Below are 26,410 nucleotides of genomic sequence, written 5' to 3'. Positions count from 1 at the left end.
TCAGAAAATAGAAAAGGAAATTATAACATCGAAACAATTGCAAGAGACTCTAGTTAAAGATAATATTAACCTAAGGAAGAAGATTGAAATGCTTGAGAACAATTCACGTAGTAACAATTTAAGGTTAATTAATTTTCCAAGACTTGATCTGGTAACACCCAGAGATATGCTTAAGAGATATCTAGTGGAAACTTTGGAAATACCTGAAGATTCATTACCACCATTCTCACGGGTTTATTATTTGCCTGACAAAGAACAAAACCAACAACAAAAAGTAAAATCTCCAGACCGAGAACCCTTAAATATCTCACAAATCTTAGAGACATCTGAGAAGGACTTAACATTATCAGCCACTATGATTATTACCTTAGCTTTGCCAATTGATAAAACATGGTTGTTAAAACTTTACTTTAAAAATAGACAGAAAAGTTTCCTTGGTCATAAAATACAAATGTTTCCAGATTTGGCACGGGAGACGCAAAGGCGCCGCCGTGTATTTCTTCTTCTGAAACCTGGGGTTTTATCTTTGGGGGCGACTTTTTATTTGAGACATCCGTGTAAATGTATTGTGTGTTACCGTACTCTCAAATATGTGTTTTTTGAACCATTCCAATTGACAAACTTTGTGGCAATGTCTCGTCTGAATGTAAACAACCTTTGAGCCCTATAAATTAATTATTGATGACCTCATTTCAGTGCTATAGCTTTCAGCTTCTTATGTATTATTATTAATTTCTTCTATTTTTCGCCAATTTTCTTTGACTCTTGGATTCTAAGTTGAGGACTTGAGCATAAATAGTAAAATTTGTTAACTTATGAGTTATATTTACTGTGTAATTGATATCTATTCTATTCTTGCTTTCTGTACAAGTGTAATACTTGAAATTTAAATTGAAAAATCAATAAAAGATTAAAGCATAAACATCATATTCATTGAACAATGAAAGAGATTTGAGAACAAAAAATTCATTCACAACAAAGGAGCTTCAAATATGTCTAGTGGAAGTATATTTTGGAGTGTTGTGACATATATATGGAGAATATTCAAGAAAAACAGGCAGGGCCGGATTAATGAATTAGGCCCAGTAGGCACGTGCCTAGGGCCTGATGAAACAGAGGACTCGGGTGTTTTTTTTCCCTTGGCAACGCGGGCCCCCCGGGAAAGATCGGCAGCGCTGGGCCCCAACCCCCAGAAAGATCGGCAGTGCTGCCCCCCCCCCCTTGGAGAATGACAACACCGCCCTCCCCCCGGCATCGACATCAACCAACCAGAATAAGTGACTTCAGAGGGGGTGGACCGACAGATGCAAGAAGTTGCTGCAAGGTCCCACGATGACGGCATCTGCCGGCTCTGCTCAGGGAAGAAGTAAGTGTCGTTGGAGGGGTTGGACCGGCAGACACAGTCATCACGGGACCTTGCAGCAACTCTTGCATCTGCAGGTCCACCCCCTCTGATGTCACTTACTCTGGTTGGTTGATGTTGATGACGGGGGGAGGGCGGTTTTGTCGATCTCCCGGGGGGAAGGGGGGCCAGCGCTGCCGATCTTTCCTGGGAAGCCCACGCTGCCAAGTTAAAAAAAAAACCACCCGAGTCATCTGTTTGTTCAGCAGGCTCCCTCTGACCTAGAAGGGTGGTGGAGGGAAAGAAAGGGGGCAGGGTGGTATGGAAGGATGGGGAAGGAGAGAAAGGGGAAGATGCTGATGGAATTGGTGTGCAGGGGAAGGGTGAAAACATAAGGGGGGAAGGATACTGGATGGAATTGGGTTGGAGGAAAAGAAAGGGGGCTGATGCTGATGGAAGTGGGGGGAAGGGAGAAGAGAGAGTGAAATGCCAGAACATGGGGGTGTGGGAGAGGGAAGGGAAGAAGAGGAGAGGAGAGAGATGCCAGACCTTTGGAGGAGGGAATGGAAGAAGATGGATGCCAGACCAATGGGGGTGAAGGGAAAGATGGCTCGCGGCCGTCCGAAGATTTCAAGAGGCCGGCAAGGACCCTCTCAGCTGTCCTGGTGGAGCAGTGCACAGCAGCACTGGCAGCGAGTCTCTGCGGTCGTACAAAGATTTCAAGAGGCCGGCAAGGACTCTCTCAGCTGGCTGGGGCGGTTGGCTGCGGGACTGCCTGTCCCGGTGGAGCAGGGAAGGATACTGGATGGAATTGGGTTGAAGGGAAAGAAAGAGGGTAGATGCTGATGGAATTGGTGTGCAGGGAAAGGGGGAAAACATAATGGGGAGCATTTTTTAGCCCCAGCCGTGGTGGTAGCAGCTCTGATGCTCAGAATTTTATGAGTGTCGGAGCTGTTACCACCGTGGCTAAAATTCACACTACAGTTTTGTAAAAGGGGGAGGGGTTAGTTTGTGATGACATATTCCATACTAGGCGAAGGTATTTTCTGTGTTCTGTGTGTTTGAAAGACATGGTTTTCTGTTAGGATTGATGGTGTAGGATTGATCTTTACTAGCCTGGCTTGTTTAGTTTTACAATGGGTGTATTGATGTTGTACTGCTCACTGCAGTATGTAAGATGCTGCCTTTTCCTAAGTACTCATATGTGACATGTGGCTTGTTACTAAAAATCTTGTTTTTTGTACAGATGGGGGGGGGTGCCAAAAAATGATGGGCCCCGGGTGTCACATATGCTAGGTACGCCACTGCTCCAAACCTTGCCCTCCAATTCCAGATCCCTAGTGATATGTTGAGACTACTTCCATTTTGAATTCTGACACTAACCTGGGTGGCAGCATAGGTACAGATCACTGTTTCCCCGGGACCCACAAGACCACCATTGCTGCCTCTGGGTAGGTCCCTGCGGGTGTGGGGGAGGGGGGCTGGGAAGAAGTTGCAGGGTTTATGTATGAGATGTGGGGTTTGAAGTTGGCAAGTGAGATTTGGGATCCAGAGGGTTGGGCTTTGGAGTTGTGAGGTTGGGATGTTTACCTGGGGGTTGGGGTTTGGAGATGGGAGGTTCTGACCTTGTGGAGGCAAGGTTCAGAATTGGGAGGCCAGAGGATGTGTCAGCTTTGTACTTTTGATAGTCATGCTACTGGCATGCCACCATCACCTCTTGAGGTAATGTGCGACAGCATTTGGTATTGATCTATGTGCTAGCTGCCATATCCAACCACTCTTTTGCCTGCTCACATCACACTCAGCTGCCATCCACTCCTGGTTACCTCATGATTTCTACTGCATGCTGCTGTTTTTTACTACAAGGTACAGCAACATAAACTTGCGCTAATGTCTACTGCACAGTAAAACCTGCATTAGCTGCTTAAGTCAGCTCAGTAAAGGGTCCCCTCTGTCTTCCATATTCTGGAGTTTGAATATAAATATTTGGGGTCAATATTCAAAGGGGGTTTAACTGGGCAAGAGAGATGTCTGCTCAGTGGGTTTTTCGCTTAGCTGGTTGACTGCCAATATTCAGCAGCACTTAACTAGGTAATGTCACTGAAAATCTCAGCTAATTTGCTATTCCCTTACTGGTTAGATTAGGGGCAATCTAGGGGTAGAATTCTGAGTGGAGCCACAAATTAGCTGGTGGTGATATTTGGTCTGCTAACTGGCTAAGTAAGCACATAAAATTAGGCAGCAAAACAGCTGTTCTAACTTTATGCGCTAGGTTAACTGGGCACTTGTCTGACTATCAGCTTGCTTCCTGTTAACTTCAGGGTCAGTGCACATACTGTATTTGGATGTTCAGTGCATGAGCTGTGCATGCCTCAGTATTAAGTGTCTGGGGTTACTGACATATAAGCAGCGGACTGAAACAGAGTAAATGATAGCAGATTAAGGCCATATGGTTTAACCGGTCTTCCTCTGTACATCATCTACTGTCTTTGCCTCTCCTTATTAGATCCCATGTGTTTGTCTCATACTTTTTTGAACTCATAGTTCTTATCGCCACCTTTACTGGGAGGTTATTCTAAGCATCTGCCACCCTTTCCACGAATAAGTATTTCCTTAGGTTACTTCTTAGTCTATCCCCTTTTTACTTCATCTTATGGCTTCTCGTTCCAGAGTTTCCTTTGCATGGAAAGAGATACATAGAAGACGAGTATTTTTGAACTAAAAGGAAACTCTGGAATGAGAAGTTAAGATTACTCTGAACTGCTATAAAGTTATGATTCATGAATACATATTAAAAAACACAACATATTTCTTTTTGTTCTTTCCTTTAATCTTACATGAAACTCCATGAACTCCAGCTAATGACATAGCTCTTTTTAAATTACAAAAATAATTAAAATGTTGCTTCATCAATATACTGAATACAGTAATATGACTTTGGGAATGAGAAGTAATAAATCTTTGAGTCAAGATAATTAGCCAATAGTATTTGAGATAGTGTATACATTAAAAATAAGTGAACTTGTTTCTGTAATTTTTAGAATGTTTCATAGTATAACTGTTTCTCTGTAAAATATTTTTTAATATTTTGCATTCTTAATGCATTGTTATATATTTCTTCATTAGTATTTCATATTTTATATCTTGAGAAACATTTAAAAGGTTTAAGATTGATTTTAAAATTTGCCTAAGCATTTGCCCTTCTTGTTTTTGTTCTCCACAGGCATCCTCTCTTTCCTTTATTAGCATTACTTTTTGAGAAATGTGAGGGATCTACCCAAGGTTCAGAATGTACCACCTCTGCCAGTTTTGATATAGATATTGAGAACTTTGTAAGGAAGCAAGAAAAGGAAGGCAAACCCTTTTTCTGTGAAGATTCTGAAACGGATAGTTTAGTGAGTAAGACTATTTCTTTTGTATTAGAAAACTTGTGAATGTCTTTTTTTCTTTTTATTATGTTTCTAAGAGAGCAAGCAGGATATGTAGTTGCATTGATAGATGATATAATCGATAGAGTCATGAGGATAAGATGTCAAAGGATCAGCTACGGGTGTGTAGGTCTAAATACACTTTATTGAAGGTAGCACAGCGAAGAGTCAAAGACTCAACACTGACAGTGTTTCGGTGTCTGTGCCTTTATCAGGAGTCTGAGTGAGCCATAATTAAAAACAAATAAATAATAAACACCATTAAAATTATGTAAAAACAATTACAAAAGAAAGTAAAACACATTGTGGAACGCATCAAAAACTAATATCACATCGAGAAAATAGATGCATAAGATAGAATGAATAGCAATGTATATAATTGTATATTAAAATGAATTAGAAAGCGTGGAATAAATAGAAACCACTAAACCTGTTATTTCACATAAAGTACATACTGTGAAACATGAGAAAATGTTAAGAATAGAAACCTAGAAACAAGATAAAAGGAAAAGAAGAATGGACTGAGCTAGTGAATTGGAAATATTAACGAGTATGTGAAACACAAAAAAGGAAATAAGTGAGCCACCAATAGAAGGAAGGAAACAGAATGGGAGAAGAGATAATATATGCATACCTAGAGGAGTAAACTCTGACTCATACAAATAGAGCATTAAAATGCTGCAAAAGTAAAAACAAACAAGATAAGTAGGGTGTACTATACTGGATAAAATCTAAACAAAGCATAAAAAAAGGTCGACCGAACTAATGCCAATGGCTATAAGAGGACAAGTGCAGGAAAAACCATAAAAGCAGTTGGAAAAAAAACAGAAAGAACAATATGGTGTGAGTTAAAGATAAAGGGAGCGTAAGTGGTAGTGCCAGGAGCTGGGGAAGGCACAGAGCAGACAAAGGTGAAGCAGAGCAACGAAAAATAAACTTCCACTAAAACTTAAAACTAAACCCAAGAAACCAGGAGACCAAATGCAGGTGTGGCAAGAAAACATAAAAATACTTACAAATCAAAGCTCCCTTTATCTTTAGCTCACACCACATTCTTTATCCCAGGACAAGCAGGCAGCATATTACATTACATTACATTACATTAGGGACTTCTATTCCGCCTATTCAAGGCGGATTACAAAAGAGCTAACTGGACATTTCCAGTGAAGTTACAACAGTTTTGTTTTTTTGTTTTGTTTTTTTGTTAATATTCTCACACATGGGTGACGTCACCGATGGAGCCCCGGTACAGACACTTTAAAAGTGCATCGCCACTTTAAGTCTTTAGAAAGTTTGTGATAGCCTGCACTGCATATGCGCGAGTGCCTTCCCACCCGACGTATGTGCACGGTTTCTTAGTTTCCACGGAGTTAGGAAGACGCATTTTTCAACAGCCATTGAAATTTTTTTCTCTGCCTTCCTGCTCTCACGCTTTGTGACCTTTTAATCACTTTTTTCTTTGATTATTTTTTCTTCGTTTGTTTAAAAAAAAAAATTTCTTCTATTTTTTCCTTCCCTCACGTTGGCGGGTCTTTGGCCCGGCGGGGCTTCTACGTCCACCTTGGCCACCGGTTTTGATTTGGTTGAAGCAGTCGATGTCATGCCCATTGACAGGATTTTAAAAGTGCGGTCACAGTGCTCAGGCTATTTCTGTTACCCTCATCGCTGGTGTCTCCAGCATTTGGGACCCAAGCACCATCTGGAAACCTGTTTCCGTTGCTCTTCTCTGCAGAAAAGGACTCTATGAAGGGGGAACCGACATCATCACCAGCACCAACCAAGATGACACCACATGCACCGACACCGGCAGATCCACCGATGCTGACTCCAGTGTTGCAGTACACCATTCCTCTTGGTAAGCTGACCTCGCAAAAGTCCCATAAGCACATGGTCCCCATTATGGTGAGTGCCTCTACATTGGCATCTTCCTCACCTGACCGTGTTGCGGCACCAGCGGTACCAGCAAAAAAGCCAACAGGTCAAAATTCCGTGAACAAATGGAACAGAAATGAAGATTGGCATCTACTACCGATCCCCAGGGCAGTCTGAAGAAATTGATGGAGAAATGACAGACAAGATTAAATGCAACTGCAAGGGAGGCAACGAAGTTACCATGGGTGACTTCAATTATCCAGGGATAGACTGGAACCTAAGCACCTCCGTCTGCAGTAGGAAGTTCCTGGATGCTGTAGGCGATTGCTTCCTGGAACAACTTGTCAAGGAAAATATGAGAGGAAGTGAAATTCTGGACTTAATTTTAAATGGACTACGAGGACCGATGCAAGGTGTAGAAGTAGAAGGGTGGTCAACGGCACCCTCTCTGAGACATCGGAGGTGACTAGCGGAGTGCCGCAGGGATCAGTCCTGGGACCATCCCTTTTCAACATATTCATAGGGGACTTGACCCGGGGGCTTCAGGGTAAAGTAACACTGTTCGCTGACGACGCCAAACTGTGTAATATAGTAAGTGAAAGCAATCTCAAGGATAGTATGACGCAAGATCTGATCACGTTGGAAAACTGGTCCTCGACATGGCAGCTGGGCTTCAACGCTAAGAAGTGTAAGGTCATGCATCTGGGCAGTAGAAATCCATGCAGAACATACACCTTGAATGGAGAGGCACTAGCTAGGACTTCAGAAGAACGGGACTTGGGAGTTATCATCAGTGCAGACATGAAGGCTGCCAAACAAGTAGAGAAGGCCTCATCCAAGGCAAGGCAAATGATGGGATGTATCAAGAGAAGCTTCGTTAGCCGCAAACCTGAAGTCATCATGCCACTTTACAGATCCTTGGTGAGACCTCATCTAGAATACTGTGTACAATTCTGGAGGCCGCATTACCGTAAAGATGTGCTTCGAGCCGAGTCGGTCCAGCGGATGGCCACTAGAATGGCTCAGGACTCAAGGGTCTCTCATACGAAGAAAGACTGGGCAAATTGCAGCTCTATACTCTAGAGGAGCGCAGGGAAAGGGGTGACATGATTGAGACGTTTAAATACGTCACAGGTCGTGTCGAGATGGAAAACGACATATTCTTTCCCATGGGACCCTCGGTCACAAGAGGGCACCCGCTTAAACTCAGAGGAGGGAAATTTAGTGGTGACATCAGGAAGTACTTCTTCACGGAAAGGGTGGTGGATCATTGGAACAAACTTCCTAGGCAGGTGATCAAGGCCGCCAGCGTGCTCGACTTTAAGAATAGATGGGATATCCACGTGGGATCCCTACGAGGGTCGAGCTAAGGAACTAAGTCATCAGCACTCAGACTTAATGGGGTGGGTCAGTAGAGTGGGCAGACTTGATGGGCTGTGGCCCTTTTCTGCCGTCATCTTTCTATGTTTCTATGTTTCTAAGGGCCACTGGGAAGCAGTGATCACAATATGATCTGCTTCAACCTGGACACAGGGCAAAAGATCGATCCAGAACAATGGCCACAGCACTGAACTTCCAAAAAGGGAATTACGAATGGATGAGACTCTTGGTGGGGAAGAAGATTAAGAAGAGGATAAGCACTGTAAAAACACTAGAGCAAGCATGGTCCCTTTTTAAGGACACAGTCACTAAGGTGCAAAATCTATATATACCGTGTATCAACAGGGGATCCAAGAGGAAAAAGAACATGGAACCGGTGTGGAAGGAAGCGATCAGAGACTAGAAGACTTTGTTTAAGGAATGGAAAAGATCAAAAACGGAAGAAAACTGGAAAAAGCACAAATAGCATCAAAGCAGGTGCCATAAGGCAGTAAGAGGGGCCAAAAGAGACTATGAGGAAAAATAGCCAAGGAGGCAAGAAACTTTAAACTGTTCTTTCGATATATTAAGGGGAAACGACCCACAAAGGAAATGGTGGGGCCGTTGGATGACCATGGAATAAAGGAAGTGCTAAAAGAGGACAAAGCCATCGCCGACAAACTGAACACATTTTTTGCATCTGTATTTTCCAAAGAGGATATACACAACATACCGGAAGCCAACAGGCTATACGCAGGAAACTTAAGACGGGAAACTGACAGGGTTGACGGTCAGTCTAGAAGAGGTATGCAGGCAGATTGATAGGCTTCAAAACGCCCCGGGACCGGATGGCATCCATCGGAGGGTAATCAAGGAACTGAAAGGGTCTATAGCTGAACTGCTTCAACTAATAGCCAATCTGTCGATCAAATCAGGAAGGATTCCAGAAAACTGGAAAGTGGCGAATGTTACGCTGATCTTCAAGAAAGGTTTGAGGGGAGATCCAGGAAACTACAGACCGGTGAGTCTGATCTCGGTACCAGGAAAGATGGTAGAGGCACTGATAAAGGACCGCATCACTGATCACCTTGACGGACACAATCTGATGAGGACCAGCCAGCACAGCTTCAGCAAAGGAAGATCTTGCTTGATGAACTTGCTGTACTTTCGAGGGAGTAAACAGGCAGATAGACAAGGGTGACCCGGTCGACCTAGTATATCTGGATTTTCAGAAGATGTTCGACAGGGATCCGCATGAACGACTACTTCGAAAAATTGCAAGCCATGGAATCAAGGGTGAATTACTCACATGGATTAAAAACTGGCTGGCGGGTAGGAAACAGAGAGTGGGGATAAATGGACAATACTTGGACTGGAAAAGCGTCACGAGTAGAATGCCGCAGGGTTCGGTGCTTGGACCCGTGCTCTTCAACATATTTATAAACGACCTGGAAATTGGTACGACGAGTGAGGTGATTAAATTTACAGATGATACAAAGTTATTTAGAATAGTGAAGATGCAGGAGGATTGTGAAGACCTGCAACGTGACATAAACACGCTCGAGAAATGGGCTGCGACATGGCAAATGAGGTTTAATGTAGATAAGTGTAAGGTGATGCATGTCGGGAACAAAAATCTTATACACGAATACAGGATGTCTGGTGCAGTACTTGGAGAGACCCCCCCCCCAGGAAAGAGACTTGGGAGTACTGGTTGACAAGTCAATGAAGCTGTCTGCGCAATGTGAGGCGGCAGCAAAAAGGGCAAACAGAATGCTAGGAATGATAAAGAAGGGGATCACGAACAGATCAGAGAAGGTTATCATGCCGCTGTACCGGGCCATGGTACGCCCTCACCTGGAGTACTACGCCCAGCACTGGTCGCCGTACATGAAGAAAGACACGGTACTACTCGAAAGGGTCCAGAGAAGCGCAACTAAGATGGTTAAGGAGCTGGAGGAGCTGCCATACAGCGAAAGATTAGAGAAACTGGGCCTCTTCTCCCTCGAACAGAGGAGATTGAGAGGGGACATGATCGAAACATTCAAGGTACTGAAGGGGATAGACTTAGTAGATAAGGACAGGTTGTTCACCCTCTCCAAGGTAGAGAGAACAAGAGGGCACTCTCTAAAGTTGAAAGGGGTTAGATTCCGTACAAATGTAAGGAAGTTCTTCTTCACCCAAAGAGTGGTAGAAAGCTGGAACACTCTTCCAGAGGCTGTTATAGGGGAAAACACCCTCCAAGGATTCAAGACAAAGTTAGACAAGTTTCTGCTGAACAAGAACGTGCGCTAGTAGGGCTAGTCTCAGTAGGGTGCTGGTCTTAGACCAGAGGGCCGCCGCGTTAGCGGACTGCTGGGCATGTTGGACCATTGGTCTGACTCAGCAGTGGCAATTCTTATGTTCTTATGTTCTTATCTTGGATAATTTACGCTCCTTATTTAGCAGGGGCCTTAATGCCCTGATCATGCAATTTGACATGAGTTCTGCCTTTGACTTGGTGGATCATGAGAAACTTACAATGCTTAGACGCTATTGGTATCAGAGGAGAGATGTTAGAGTGGTTCCAAGGTTTCCTTATGTCCCACACCTATCAAGTACGTTTCAATTACAACTTCTCTAATACCTGGAGCAATCAATCTGGCGTTCCGCAGGGGTCACCATTACCCCCATTGCTTTTCAATGTTTACATGTCATCACTAGGTGTGCAATTGATGCAGCGGGGGATAAAATTATTTAGTTACGCAGATGACTTTATGATTATTATTCCATTCGCTACTTCTCTCTCCAAAGCTACCCCTATGGCAACAGAAGTACTAAACTTGATGGAACAATGGACAACTGAAGCTTACTCAGAAAAAACAAAATTCTCGCCAAACCAACTTGATACTAAAGCATCACTAAGCATCAATAAACTCAGTTACCCTATTCAATCTACAATGAAGGTTCTGGGGGTAATAATGGACCAGGGCCTAACCATGAAAGATCAAGTGGACTCCTTGGTCAGAAAGGTTTTTTTACTCTCTGGAAGCTTCGGTCCATTAGAGCATACTTTGAAGCTTCATCATTCAGAATTCTGGTACAGTCCCTTATACTGAGCCATTTTGATTACTGTAATATCGCCCATATGGCAATTTCCCAGAAGAATATGCAGAGATTATAACTGGTGCAAAATGCGGTGGTCAGGCTAATTTTTGGGTTGAACAAATCTGATCACATAACCCCTTCCTACCGACTCCTGCATTGGTTGCCGATGGAAGCAAGTGCCAAGTTCCAATTTGGCTGTTTTTTCTTCAAGGTACTATTCGGTCTATCACCCAAATATATAATTGACCTTTTCTCTTTCTCAACCAATAGACATAAGAGAAGCTCACACCTGAAGTTTGTCTGACCACCAATTAGAGGATGTAAATTTTAAAAACATCATCAGCATCTTTCCTCTTATCAAGCTGCATTATGGGGAAAATATCTGGAACAATTACTTATGCATGCTAATAACTATGGGAAATTTAGGAAACACCTAAAAACATATCTGTTCAGGAAGTACTTTGATAGCTAAACTGCACAATCTCCCACAACAATTGATCTCTGTTATCACCAATTTCTAACTTTGTTAATCACCAATTTCTAACTTTGTTAGTTCTACTCAATTTGTAGCATTTTTTAATCATTGTAAACCGCATAGAACTTCATAGTCCTGCGGTTTATAAATAAACTGTTATGTTATAAGAACATAAGAAGTTGCCTCCACTGGGTCAGACCTTTTATCAGTTTAGTCACTCTTCTCTGAACTCCCTCAAGTACTGCCATGTCCTTCTTGAGGTACAGAGACCAGTACTGGACACAGTATCCAGATCAATTGCACGATACAGCGGCATGATGACTTCCTTCGTCCTGGTCGTGATACCCTTTTTAATGTTATTTAAAGTTAAAAGGGGATAGATTCCGTACAAACGTAAGGAAGTTCTTCTTCACCCAGAGAGTGGTAGACAACTGGCTATTATAGAGGAAAACAACCTGGGAAAACACCCTCCAGGGATTCAGACAAAGTTAGACGAGTTCCTGCTGAACCAGAACGTACGCAGGTAAAGCTAGTCTCAGTTAGGGCACTTGTCTTTGATCTAAGGGCTGCTGCGTGAGCGGACTGCTGGGCACAATGGACCACTTGTCTGACCCAACTGCGGCAATTCTTATGTTATCCCAGGACAAGCAGGCAGCCTATTCTCACATATGGGTGACATCATCGACGGAGCCCGGATGTGGAAGCCTCGCAAGCAGACTTGCTTGTAGAAACTTAGAAGTTTCGAGTCAACCGCACCGCGCATGCGTGGGTGCCTTCCCACCCAGCGCAGGGTGAGTCTCCTTAGTTCTCAGTTTTCCGCGGAGCCGAGAAGTCCATCTTTGACTCTCTGTGTTCAACTTTGCTAATTTGTGCCTTTTCTCACTGCAGTTTGTGTTATTTTCTTCATGAATCGCTGTTTTCTTTTATTTCTAGTTTAAAAGAAATTTTTATTTTCTTCCATTCAGCTGGAGGGGCTTCGATTTTACGGCTGCTATTTTTCTTCTATGTCCTGGCCAGCAACGGGCTTCAAGAAGTGTAGCCAGTGCCAGCGTGCGATTTCCCTCACGGACCCACAAAGTCGGTGCCTTAACTGCCTTGGGCCGGGCCATCAACAGAAGTCATGCGAGCGCTGTACTACTCTTCAACCTCTTGCCCATAAACGTTGTCAAATTTTAGTGGAGAAGCTTTTTGGGATGGACTCTTCAGTCACACCCTTGTCTTCGAAAGCAGCCTCGGTCCCACCTTCAACCGAGGGTTCTTCTGTCTCCACAACTCCGGTCTTGAGCATCATCAAGCCTTCCTTGTTTAAGGCGGCTCTTGCTTCAAGTACACCTGCTGTATCTTCCCCTGGATCCTCAGGTCAGATAGCTCAGCAGAAAGTTCCAGCAGTGGTCCTCAAGCTTGCTAAGACTTCCAAGTCGAAGCACATTTCCACTGCTTCTTTGGAACCTCCAGCCGTAGCAGGTGGTCCGGTTTCAGACGCGGATCCATCCTTGCCGGCTTCATTCCAGACCATGCTAGAACAGCAATTTATTCAGTTCCTAACCAACATGGGACTGAACCTAGCTACTCTAATCCAGCCTGGGCATTCTGCAGACTCCCGTGAGGTCGAGCCTCTTCCTATGCCTCGGGCTGAGACTTTACACTCTATGCAGGGAGCAGAGTCTTTGTGAGTGTCTGGTCTGGCATCTATGCACTCTAAGCAAGGAGTAAATTCTTTGCAAGTGCCTCGACAGGAATTCTCACACTCCATACAAGGAGCAGAGTCTTTGAGAGTGCCTCAAGATTCCTCCACCAAGCCTCCTGAGCTTCTAGCCCTATCCATTCCTTGGTGGCAACATCTGCTTCCATCTCTGAGGCGAAGTCTCCTTGATCCTCAAGGCTTGCTTTTAGGCACCACTCTCGTCGTCGATCGAGACCTACCTCGAGGCATTCCTGCTGGCATAGCTCTTCTTCCAAGGAGCGTCCTTCTTCAATTAAGCTTCGATCTACACCTTCCAGCTCTACTAGACCTCCAACTCCTCGATCAAGGTCTCCGCTTCCAGACCTCGAGGACTCAGTGGCTTCTATTGCTTCATCCAAGTCTCCTTATTCTTTTGATGCCTATTTTCCTGCCGAAGCTGCTTTTTCGACCCAGGCTGCCTCGAGGTCCTCGAGTCCCTCTCGAGGCAAGGCATTAGCGGATCAGCTATCTTTTTCTTCTTTTCTTCGTCAGATGGCTGCTGACTTGGACCTTCAGTTGGATGCTCGAAGTTATGCATCTTCCTCAATCTCCTGCAGAGTCATAATTAAGAACATAAGAACGTAAGAAGTTGCCTCCGCTGAGGCAGACCATAGGTCCATCCTGCTCAGCGGTCCGCTCCCGCGGTGGCCCATCAAGCCCATTGCCTGAGTAGTGGTCTATATCTATCTATATCCCTCAATCCCTTTTTCTTCTAGGAATCTATCCAAACCCTCTTTGAAACCATTTAATGTGTTCCTGTCTACCACAGCCTCTGGAAGCGCGTTCCATGTATCCACCACCCTCTGAGTGAAAAAGAACTTTCTAGCGTTTGTTCTAAACCTGTCCCCTTTCAATTTTTCCGAGTGCCCCCTTGTACTTGTGTTGCCCCATAATTTGAAAAATCTGTCCCTGTCAACTTTTTTTATGCCCTTCAGGATCTTGAAGGTCTCTATCATGTCTCTTCTAAGTCTCCGCTTCTCCAGGGAGAAAATTCCTAGCTGCTTTAATCTGTCGGTATATGGGAGATTTTCCATTCCCTTTATCAGTTTAGTTGCTCTTCTCTGTACTCCCTCAAGTACCGCCATGTCTTTCTTGAGGTACGGCGACCAGTACTGGACACAGTACTCCAGATGCGGCCTCACCATTGCACGATACAGCAGCATGATGACTTCCCTCGTCCTGGTCGTGATACCCTTCTTAATGATACCCAACATTCTGTTTGCTTTCCTTGAGGCCATGGCGCACTGCGCCGATGCCTTCAGTGTTGCGTCTACCATCACTCCCAGGTCTCTCTCCAGGTTACTGACCCCTAGTGGTGTTCCCCCCATTTTGTAAGTGAACATCGGGTTCTTTTTCCCCACGTGCATGACCTTGCATTTCCCTATGTTGAAGCTCATTTGCCATTTTCGGCCCACTTTTCCAGCTGCGTTAGATCCTTTTGGAGATCTTCGCAGTCTTCCCTCGTTTGAGCCCTGCTGTATAGTTTGGTGTCATCTGCAAATTTAATGACCTCACACTTGGTTCCCGCTTCCAGGTCGTTTATGTAGATATTGAACAGGAGCGGTCCCAGCACCGACCCCTGCGGAACTCCGCTCGTGACCCCCTTCCAGTCCGAGTAATGGCCCTTTACGCCAACCCTCTGTTTCCTGTTTGCCAGCCAGTTTTTGATCCATCGATGGATCTCCCCTTGCACCCCGTGGTTCCATATCTTTTTGAGCAGTCTCTCATGTGGTACCTTGTCGAAGGCTTTTTGGAAGTCGAGGTATATGATATCTATAGATTCCCCTTTATCCACCTGGCTGTTCACTCCCTCAAAGAAATACAATAAGTTTGTGAGGCATGACCTACCCTTGCAGAAGCCATGCTGACTCGGTTTTAGATGCCCATTGTTTTCGATGTGTTCACAGATGCTGTCCTTAATCAGTGCCTCCATCATCTTTCCTGGGACTGAGGTCAGGCTCACCGGCCTGTAGTTTCCTGGGTCGCCCCTTGAGCCCTTCTTGAAGATGGGCGTGACATTTGCTATTTTCCAGTCCTCCGGGATCTCTCCGGTTTTTAGGGATAGGTTGCATATTTGTCGAAGTGGCTCCGCTATTTCGTTTTTTAGTTCCTTGAGTACTCTTGGGTGAATGCCGTCCGGACCTGGCGATTTGTCGCTCTTTAGTCTGTCTATCTGCTTGAGTACATCCTCTTGGCTTACCTCTAAATTGACCAGCTTATCATTTTGGTCTCCTATTACGATTTCCTCAGGTTCCGGAATGTTGGTTGTATTCTCCCTCGTGAAGACTGACGTGAAGAACTCATTTAACTTGTCAGCTATCTCTTTCTCTTCTTTTACTTCTCCCTTTCTATCTCCATCATCCAATGGTCCCACTTCTTCTCTTGCCGGTTGCTTCCCCTTGACGTATCTGAAGAAAGACTTGAAGTTTGTTGCTTCTTCTGCCAGTCTCTCTTCGTATTCCCTTTTTGCTTTTCTAACCACTTGGTGACACTCCTTCTGGTGTTCTTTGTGCACTTTTTGGTTCTCCTCTGTTTGGTCTTTTTTCCATTTTCTGAATGATGCTTTTTTGTCACTTATCGCCTTCTTCACTGCATTTGTTATCCACACTGGGTTTTTTGTTCTATTTTTTTTGCACCCTTTCCTGAACTTGGGGATGTACAGGTTTTGCGCTTCGTGCACAGTCCCCTTGAGTAAGGTCCAGGCTTTTTCTACGGATTCCATCTTCCCTAAGTTGCCTTGGAGTTTCTTTCCCACCATTTCCCTCATGGCATCATAATTTCCTTTTTTGAAGTTGAGTGCTGTCGTTGTGGTTCTTTTCCCCTTTGATGATCCAATTTCTAGTTTGCACTGGATCGTGTTGTGATCGCTGTTACCTAGCGGGGCTAATACCGCCACCTCTTTTGCTGGCCCCCCTAGTCCGTTGAAGATTAGGTCAAGAGTGGCATCGCCCCGTGTTGGTTCCGTGACCAGTTGCTCCATGAAACAGTCTCTCGTGACCTCTAGGAATTTGGTCTCCTTTGTGCAGTTTGAGTGTCCGATACTCCAGTCTATCCCAGGATAGTTGAAGTCCCCCATCACCACCACATTTCCGCTTCTGCATACCTGCCTCAGTTCAGCCTCCATGTCCTGGTCGATTTCTTCCGGTTGTCCAGGTGGGCGGTAGTACAGACCCAATTTAATGTCTGCCCTAGTTCCTCCCTGTAGCTTAACCCATAGTGATTCCAAGCCATCCACCCGTACTGTTGTTTCCATCCTGGCTGAGGGGATGGAGTCTTTTATGTACAGCGCTATTCCTCCACCCTTTTTATGTGTCCTGTCTCTCCTGTAAAGTTTGTACCCTGGTATGGCTACATCCCATTGATTGTCCTCAGTCCACCACGTTTCTGTGACTCCAATTATGTCCAGGTTCTTTTTGCTGGCAATGATTTCCAGTTCACCCATTTTGGCCCTTAGGCTCCTAGCATTTGTGTATAGGCAGTTTAAGACCCAGTTTTTTGCCGTCTCTTTTGGTTTACCTCGTGTTTTGGGTCTCCTGCAGTCCTCCTCGTGGTTCGCCAGCCCCCGAGCTTCATCTCGGTCATCCTCCTCCTGTTGTGTGTCTGTGATGTCCTCAGCATGTTTCCCCTGCACCTCTTGCTCCCTTAATTCCCACTCAGTTCCGGGCTCTTTTTCACAATGTCTTTGTCCCTCTGGCTCCTGTTGTTCTTTGTTGGTGCCGCTTACCAGTTCCATTTGTGCCCTCGGTCCCTGCAATGCGTCCTTAGGTCCTTTTTCAAAACATACACACTCAGTCCCAAGTCCTCCTTTATAATGTCCCAGTTCAGTATCCTTTTCTGGTACTGATGTCCGATGTGTCGAGGTCAGATCGACTATCGGCTTTCCCCTTTTCCTCAGTTTAAAGCCAAGTCTATGACGTTCTGGACGTTGCGTGCCAGCATCCTCGTCCCAGCTGTGCTAAGGTGCAGTCCATCTCTTCTGTAGAGCTTGTTCTTCCCGAAAAAAGTAGTCCAGTTCCTAACAAAGTGGAAGCCCTCCTCTTCGCACCATCTCCTCAGCCAAACGTTAATTGCCTGTAGTTCACTCTGTCTCCTTGTGTCCGCTCTCGGTACTGGCAGGATCTCTGAGAAGGCTATCTTCCTTGCCCTCAGTCTCAATTTCCTCCCCAGGATCCTGAACTGGTCAGTTAGTGTGGTCCTGTTGAAGTTCCTCCTGCTGATGTCGTTGGTTCCAATGTGGATCACTACTGCTGTCCCCTCAGTCTCGGTTCCCTCCAGTATCCTCTCAATATTGTTGATGACGTCCTTTGTTCTTGCCCCCGGGAGACATGTTACCAGTCGGTCCTCTCTCCCTCCGGCTATGTGACTGTCTACTCCTCTCAGGATTAAGTCTCCAACCACGATAGCCGATTTCCCCTTCTTCAACTGTCTCTCTGGTCTCAGATCTGTGTCACATGTGCAGTCCATTTGTCCGTCCTCTGGGTTCTGCTGTGTCTCCGCCACTGGCCTCAAGTCTGTGTCATCTGCGCAGTCCGCTAGTCCTTTCTCCTGGCTCTGATGGGTCTCCTCCTCCTCTACCTGCCCAGGTCCTCCGCAAGGTCCTAGTCCCATGGTGTCTGGTGGTTCCTGTCGTCCAACTGTCGGTTCTTTCCTGGTGTGTTGATGGTCTTGTGCCACCACCATCCTGCAGGCCTCCTCAATGAACCTCTCGAGCTCCCTAACTTGTTCTGCGATGTGGTTCTCTCTGGTGGTGTCTTCAGTTGCCCAGCATTGCTCCTCCATGGTGCAGAGTCCCTCCAGCTCTTGGAATCTAACCTGCAGTCTCCCGACCTCCTGTTTCAGGCTATCCAGTTCCTGACATCGACCGCATATGTACGCCTGCCTCCCGGAGGGGAGGTAGTCATACATATGGCACCCGGTGCAGTATACTGGGTAGCTCTACTGGGCTCCCACGGCCTCCATTGCTCCTTTCTCGATCTTATGTCTCTCGGTGTGTATGAGTGGTGCCCGGCGCGCAGCAAGCTGAAGAAAAGAGAGATGAGTACAGAGAAAGTACCTTAGTTGTTTAGAAGTTAGATGTTGCTGCTGGGCTGGCTGGGCTCCTTCTCAAGGCTCCTTCGCAAAGGTGCTCTCGCTAAGGCGAGCGCCTTTGCCGCTCGCCTTTGCCGCGCGCCGAACGGCTGCGCGCCGTTGGCTCGCTTCCTTTTAAGGAGGAGCCCGGCGCTGACTGTGCCTGTGACGTGGTGGGGGTGGGCGGAGCTCCCTCTCGCCGCGACCCCAGCTACCACGAACTGCCTCCCCTCTCTCCTCCGGCGTGCCTCGTGCACGCGGCTCTCGCAGCCAGAAGTCTGCCTCCCCTCACTGACTCTCCAGCCCGAAAGCTCTCCTGCTCTCCCTCAGCTGCGCCCGACTCGCTTCTTTTTAAGGAGCTTCCTCTTCATAAGCTTTTGTCTCAGACTTTTACACGATGCCTGGAAACTCCTTATGCAATTCCTGCTGTTCCAAGCAAGTTGGACTCCAGGTATAAAACTCTACATTGCAAAGGATTTGAGAATTCGCAGTTGTCTCATCAGTCCCTGCTTGTGAAGTCCTCCTTGAAAAAATCCCATCCTTCCAGAGTTTATGCTACCGTTCCTCCTGGAATGGAAGGGAAGGGAAAACCATGGACAAGTTTGGACGTCACCTTTACCAAAATGCCATGATGTCCTCCAAAGTCCTCAATTATAATTTTCATTTTGTCACTTATTTCAAGTTCCTCATTGATTTTCTTCCTAAATTTCTCAGCTATTTAGATACACAAAATCACTTCGAATTTCAAGAAGTCATAGCTACTCTGTCACAACTCAGATTACATCTTCTCCAGTCTTCTTATGATGCCTTTGAGTTGTCCGCCAGGGTGACTGCTTGTTCTGTAGCAATGCGACACCTAGCCTGGCTTCGCACCATTGACATGGACCCTAATCTTCAGGATCACTTGGCTAATATTCCTTGTGCAGGCAATGACTTCTTCGATGAATCTATTGAGGCAGCCACCAAGAAATTTTCTGAACATGAAAAATCCTTTGATTCTATTGTCAGACCAAAGCCTAAGCCAGTTCCTGCCAAGCCTGCACACCCTCCTCCAATTTTCCAGAGGCGTTTTGTTCCAAGAGCGACTCCTTACACTTGTCCGCCTCTAAAGAAACAGCAGAATCAGAAGCAACAAAAATCTCAACCTTCTGCTGCACCTAAGGCTGTGCAGCCTTTTTGACTGTTTAAAACAGAGCATAACCTCCACCGTTCTGTCTCTGTCCTCTCTTCCCCCCCATTGGAGGCCATTTCTGGCTGGGTGTGACTTGAGGTATCTGGCTGGGTGTGACTTGAGGACCGAGTTCAAAGCCTCTGTTCTACACCAGTGTATTCATTGTGGATATCATGGAAAGGGGGTACTCCAGGACTGACTTGAAAAACGCTATTCTAGACTACGAGATCTTGATGCCATCTTGTCCCTCCTTCCTCCGCCCGATGCCACTCGAGCAGGAGGGATCTGCCCTGCCCTGCTTCTTGCGAGCCTTGCTCTCCTCCAGCCCATCCGAGGGCTGCTAAAGACCAGCGTGACCCGGCTTCTCTTCAGCCCACTGCGGGCCGCCGAAAGCTTTTTTCCGCTCCAGCGACTCCAAGGCAGAGGAAGGAGGAAGCTTCCTCCATCTTGTCCCTCCGCCCGACGCCTCTCGAGCAGGAGGGATCTGCCCTGCCCTGCTTCTTGTGAGCCTTGCTTTCCTCCAGCCCATCCGAGGGCTGCTAAAGACCAGCGTGACCCGGCTTCTCTTCAGCCCACTGTGGGCCGCCGAAAGCTTTTTTCCACTCCAGCGACTCCAAGGCAGAGGAAGGAGGAAGCTTCCTCCATCTTGTCCCTTCTTCCTCCGCATGACGCCACTCGAGCAGGAGGGATCTGCCCTGCTCCTGCTCTTCACTCGAACTCTGCCTCCCACAGCCCACCCAAGAGCTGCCGAAGTCCCCACAAGACAATACTAGCACGTTTTGGGCTCCTTTCTGCCTCACTTTACCGCCCTCCCCCCTACTTGGCTTATCAAGGTCCACTGAGGGCCCCCAGACTCACTGCTCCCCTTGTCCAACCCGGATTCTGCCTGTTGCCAAAGTTTATCATTGTTTATATTCCTGTTTCTGTGCCATATTTCATTATTGTCTATGTTCTTGTTTAGATGCTAAATTTTATTCTGTCTTTGCTTAGTTCAGCACCAAACTGTATTTCTGCCAAAGGATTTACCAGTCTCTCATTTTTCGGTTGCCCTGCTCCCCCCAGCACATCCTGGACTACATACAAACCTTAACTGCGCAAACTCCCCTATTATCCATCTACTGCCCCAAGTCTCTCCGTGCTAGGCTCCATACGGAAAGTATTTAGCCGCTAATTGCTTCCACCGATATAGCTCCCTCTTTGACCTACCCCTAAAAAAAAAAAAATTAAAATACCTACTCTTGGCCCTGCACTCAGCTAGTCTAATTTAAGTTCCCCTGCTCCTCCCTCAACTAACTATTTCCCCCCCTGCCGCAGACTCTTACACACCAACAACCCTGTCCTAACCCCGCCATGAACCCATCCTTCTGGATCCTTCTCCTCCTACTCTGCTCACCTCTCTACACTTCCCTTTGTCTGAAACCTCCCTCTCCCAACCTACTCGACCCCGCTAACACCAATAACATTTGCCCTGGACATAGAATCCCCACACTGACACGCATCAGAAATCCCCCTCTCAAGAAAAACCCCCGGAAAGTCAACCAAGATTCCCTAAAGCCCCTGCCCCCTGCCAATCTTCCCAACACTGCCTCGGACTCTCTCACCCCAGTCCCGACACTTTATTGCAATGCCAGATCTGCGTGCAATAAGACCCAAATCTTGAAGGACCTTCTAGATGAGCTCGACCCTGGATTCCTGTGCATCACGGAATCATGGATCGCCAAAGACGATCTATTCACACAAAATGAACTCCTCCCCCACGGCTACCAAGGCCTCTTCTCCCCCAGACCAATCGAAAAGGAGGTGGTCTGGCACTCCTCTACAAATCTTTCTTTGACGTCCAGCTCCTTGAGACGGGCTCTCACGCTTCTCTAGAATATTTGCTTGCCACAATCAATGACGAACTCCGCACCCACCCACTGGGCATCCTGTTACTATACCGCCCACCTACCCCTTGAACCAATTCCTCTAATCTCGTCTTCGAGACCATAACAAACGCCTTCCTTAAATTTCAAAGACTTCTGATCGTTGGTGATATCAATCTCCACCTTGACGACACCAACAGCAAGGACACGACTGAATTCAACAACTTCCCTACCTCCCTAGGCTTCCCCTCACCCACCCCATCTCCAACCCACGAAAAAGGGCACACTCTAGACTTCATCACCTTCCTCGATCTTACCGCCTTCAAAACCTCAACCGACGACACTCGCTGGGAACAAGTCCCTTGGTCTGACCACTTCTTAGGGACTACCTGCCTCCCCATCTTCATGTCACATCTTGAATCCCCACCCCACTCCTCTCATTCCATAACCTTCCGCAAAAAAACCCTCGAGCAATCTATTCTGGTCCAAATTCCTCAACCAACTCTCCTCCAACCCTAGACCTACAGACCCCGAATCCCATTGGCGCAACTGGACCGCCCTCTCCGAGACCACCTACCACTCCCTTGCTCCAATATCCACTAAAACCATCTCCTACCCTCGAAAGGCCCCCCTGGTACTTACCTCTTCACAGAGAATTGAAACAGAAATGTCGCGCTTTGGAGCACAAATGGAAAAAATCTAAATCCCCCTCTGATAGACAGACCTGGAGGGTCAATATTAAACTTTACAATTCAACTCTAAAAAAAGCCAGGAAGAACTTCTTCGGAGAAAAGATCTCTAGATCCAACAACCAGATCAGTGCGCTGTTTAACATCTGGCGCTCCCTAACTACAAAAAAAGACCCATCCTTGCTCCCACCGTCTCTATCAGCCGATGCCCTTGCAAATTTCTTTAATGAAAAGGTTACCACCCTAAGATGCTCCTTCCCACCCACAGTCTCCTACAATTCCCTGACCTCTATTGACCTCAACTCTACCTTACCTCTCTCCACCCCCATCCCTGCCGACAGATCCTGGACCGTCTTCAAGCTTGTTTCCGAATCGCAAGTCTCCAAACTCTGCCTCAAACTAAAAACTTGCAAATGCACCTTGGATCCTTTCCCCTCCTATCTATTCGAGAATATCTCCACACAGGCCATCGCTTCCCTCACCGAACTTATAAACTCTGCCCTAACATCGGGCCTTTTCTCCCCCGACATGGGACATATTTCATTGACCCCTCTACTGAAAAAGGCCAATCTTGACCCCTCCATACCATCAAATTACCGTCCAATAGCAAATATCCCTCTCCTAACCAAGTTATTGGAATCCATCATATCCTCCCAACTCTCATCCTACCTAGAAAGATTCTCTATTCTCCTACTCCACCAATTCGGCTTCAGACCCAACTTCAGCACCGAATCCCTTTTAGCTTCACTAATCTCTAAGGTGCAACAACTCCATTCTCGCAACAAATTCACTGTTCTCCTACAATTCGACCTCTCCGCAGCTTTCGATGTCGTCCACTATGATATCCTAATCTTCCAACTCTCCGAAATAGGCATAAGCTCCACAATCTTAGATTGGTTCTCGAAATTCCTACGCTTTAGCTCCTACACCGTTAACACAAACGGTACCTCATCCCCCCCCTGGAAGCCGAAATGTGGAGTCCCGCAAGGCTCACCCCTCTCTCCTATCCTTTTCAACATCTACATGTCCTCTCTGAAACTCCTTCATCTATCCCCCCTAGAAACTCTCTACTCCTACGCTGATGACATCCTCATCCTCCTCGAGACCGACTCGAACCTCTCCAACCTTGCTGAGAACATATCCACTTTTATAACGAATCTCCAATCCAGGGCCCAATCTGTACAAATGAAACTGAATGAGTCCAAAACAAAGCTACTTTGGCTCGGCCCAATATTAGATCATTTACCTACCTCCATCCCACTACCTTCCGGCCCCACTCTTCAGCTTGAGTTTTCAAGCAAAGTCCTAGGCATCGTCATAGACTCCTCTCTATCCTTCAATGATCACTTCAACTCCTTGGTAAAAAAATGCTTCTTTAGCCTTCATATGTTGAGGAAAGTGAGATCCTGCTTTCATCATTCTCACTTCGCCGTCCTCGTTCAATCCACCATCCTCTCTAGACTGGACTACTGCAATTCCATCTATATAAGCCTAACTAAGAAAAACCTCCATAGACTTCAGCTAATTCAGAAAGCCGCGGCTAAGCTTATTTTTGCAAAAGGCAAGTTCGATCACGTCTCCCCACTACTCTCCAAGCTTCACTGGCTCCCAGTATACTCCAGAGTCCTCTATAAATGTGCCTGCTTAGCCTTCAAGATCCTACATGGCGTCCTCCCTCCCGTTATCCCACTCTTTTGGAATTCCTCAAACCCACACTCCACCAGACCCTCCCAAAAACTGAAACTATCATTCCCCTCTATAAAAGGTATATCCCGCGCAGGAAGACTCAGAACATCCCTCCCCTTTAGAACCACAGAACTCTGGAACAATCTCTCTTTCCTGCTCAGAAATTCAAGCTCCTTCCAATCCTTCCGCAAACACTTGAAAACTTTGCTCTTTTCAAAAATCTAATCACCTCCCGTTCTCCAGTATCCTGTCCCTCTCTATCTCCTTAGTCCCTCTCCTATATCCCCTCATTGTAGTTCCTTTCCTCTTAACTCTGTAAACCGTACTGAGCTCTGCGCTTGCGGAGATGGCGCGGTATACAAACCTAAGGTTTAGTTTAGTTTAGTTTCTATCATTTTTATCACCGATGGGAGATAATTACATCTGACCTATTGGTGCTGTCAATCATCAGGGAAGGATACTCTCTTCATTTCACTCAGGTTCCACCAGAGATTCCAAAAGAGTATCCTTTCAGACAATCCCAGACCACCCTTCTTCTTCAGGAATCTCAAGCTCTGCTTCGTCTCCGTGCCATCGAACCAGTTCCTTTGGAACAGCAGAGCAGGGGTTTTTACTCCTGTTACTTCCTTGTTCCGAAGAAGACAGGCGATCTGCGACCCATTCTGGATCTCGGGACTCCAGGGAGAACATACAAAATATTTCTTTGACTAAAAATTTGTTGCGAGCCCTTTTATCCTCTTCTAGATCAGAACGACTGGTTATGCTCTCTGGATCTCAAGGAGGCTTATATTCATATTCCCATTCATCCGGCCTCCCATCAATATCTCAGATTTCGGGTGGGGAATCTGCATTATCAATACAGAGTGCTACCCTTTGGCCTGGCTTCATTTCCCAGAGTGTTCACCAAGTGCCTGGTAGTGGTAGCAGCAGCTCTATGGAACCATGGTGTTCAGGTATTTACCTACCTAGATGACTGACTCATCAAGGATTCCACATCTCAAGGGGTTATTGTAGCGACCCAACGGACTACATGGTTCCTACAAAGTTTGGGATTCGAAATCAACTTTCCCAAATTCCAACTTCAGCCCTCTCAGAATCTACAGTTCATTGGAGCTGTTCTGGACACTATCCAACTCAGAGCATTTCTTACGCAACAACGTCTGGAAACTGTCCTTCAACTCTGTCAAGCAGTGTCTTTCCGCTCTTCAATCTCAGCAAGACACATGATGGTACTCCTAGGTCACATGGCCTCCACAGTACACGTGACTCCTTTTGCAAGGCTTCACCTCAGAATTCCTCAGTGGACGCAGGCTTGCGACCCACTTTCTCGACACATTGCAGTCACTCTTTCCTTTAGACTGTCTCTCCACGGGTGGATGCTCTCTTACAATCTCTCCAGAGGCTTACTGTTTCAAATGCCCCCCCCCCCCCATCAGAAGGTCCTCACAACAGATTCCTCGACCTATGCTTGGGGCACTCATCTCGATGGTCTCCATATTCAAGGCCACTGGACCAGTACAGATCGTCAGTGTCACATCAACCTGTTGGAACTCAGAGCCATCTTTAATGCTCTCAAAGCTTTTCAACATCTTCACGACCAGGTTGTCCTCGTTCGTATGGCAACAAAGTCGCCATGTACTATGTCAACAAACAGGGAGGGACAGGATCTTCCTCCCTTTGTCAAGAAGCTCTGAAGGTTTGGGACTGGGCAATCTGCCACAACACCTTCCTCAAAGCTTTCTACTTCCAAGGGGCGAAAAATTGCTTAGTGGACAACTTGAGTCGTCTTCTGCAACCTCACGAATGCACACTCCATTCCTCGCCTCTTCATCACATTTTTTCACCTCAGATAGATCTCTTTGCAGCTCCCCACAACCACAAACTGCCTCAGTTCTGCTCCAGGATATATTCTCCTCATTGCCTCGAGGCAGATGCTTTCCTACTGGAATGGACGAATCTCTTCCTGTATGCATTCCCTCCGTTCCCTCTCATTCTCAAGACTCTTGTCAAGTTGAAGAACGCTGATGCCAACATGATTCTGATTGCTCCTTGGTGGCTGTGACAACCTTGGTACTCCCTTCTACTTCAACTCAGCAGCAGGGAACCATATCTTCTACCAGTTTTTCCGTCTCTGCTTACACAGAGTCAGGGATCTCTGCTTTATCCCAACCTGCAGTCTCTACACCAGACAGCTTGGTACCTTTCAACATAACTTCTCTACAGTTTTCTCAACCTGTACGAGACATTTTAGAGGTTTCTAGGAAGCCTACCACTAGACAATGCTACCACCAAAAATGGACTAGATTTTCTACTTGGTGCATCTCTCGTGATAAGGAGCCTCAACATTCCTCCTTATCTTCTGTCTTAGATTATCTCTTGCATTTATCCACCTCTGGCCTCAAGTCTACATCGATCCGAGTCCATCTCGGTGCAATTGCTGCTTTCCATCAGCCTATTGAAGGGAAATCTCTCTCTGCTCATCCGGTGGTTTCCAGATTCATGAAAGGACTTTTCAATATCACACCTCCTCTCAAACCACCTCCAGTGGTTTGGGATTTCAAAGTTGTTCTTACTCGATTGATGAAGTCTCCATTTGAACCAATGTCTACGGCTCATCTGAAGTATCTCACTTGGAAAGTGATGTTTCTT

At 46.2% G+C, this 26,410-nt stretch overlaps 1 protein-coding gene across 4 annotated transcripts in view; it reads left to right on the top strand.

The window, feature by feature from the left end:
* The window catches only part of PKNOX1 (PBX/knotted 1 homeobox 1), a 388,408-nt gene that overhangs the window by 250,563 nt on the left and 111,435 nt on the right, over nt 1-26,410 (top strand). For 3 of the 4 annotated variants that reach the window (XM_033942740.1, XM_033942741.1, XM_033942742.1), the window contains one exon: nt 4,566-4,737. In XM_033942740.1, coding sequence (XP_033798631.1) covers nt 4,566-4,737 — 172 coding nt within the window. Of the gene's footprint in view, nt 1-4,565; nt 4,742-26,410 lie in introns of those variants that run through there. The other variant, XM_033942743.1, reaches the window with a different exon arrangement.

Source organism: Geotrypetes seraphini, chromosome 4 (genome assembly GCF_902459505.1).
Source record: "Geotrypetes seraphini chromosome 4, aGeoSer1.1, whole genome shotgun sequence".
NCBI lineage: Eukaryota > Metazoa > Chordata > Amphibia > Gymnophiona > Dermophiidae > Geotrypetes > Geotrypetes seraphini.
Note: the sequence above shows the minus strand (reverse complement) of the source record. Positions and strands in the feature narration are given on the sequence as shown.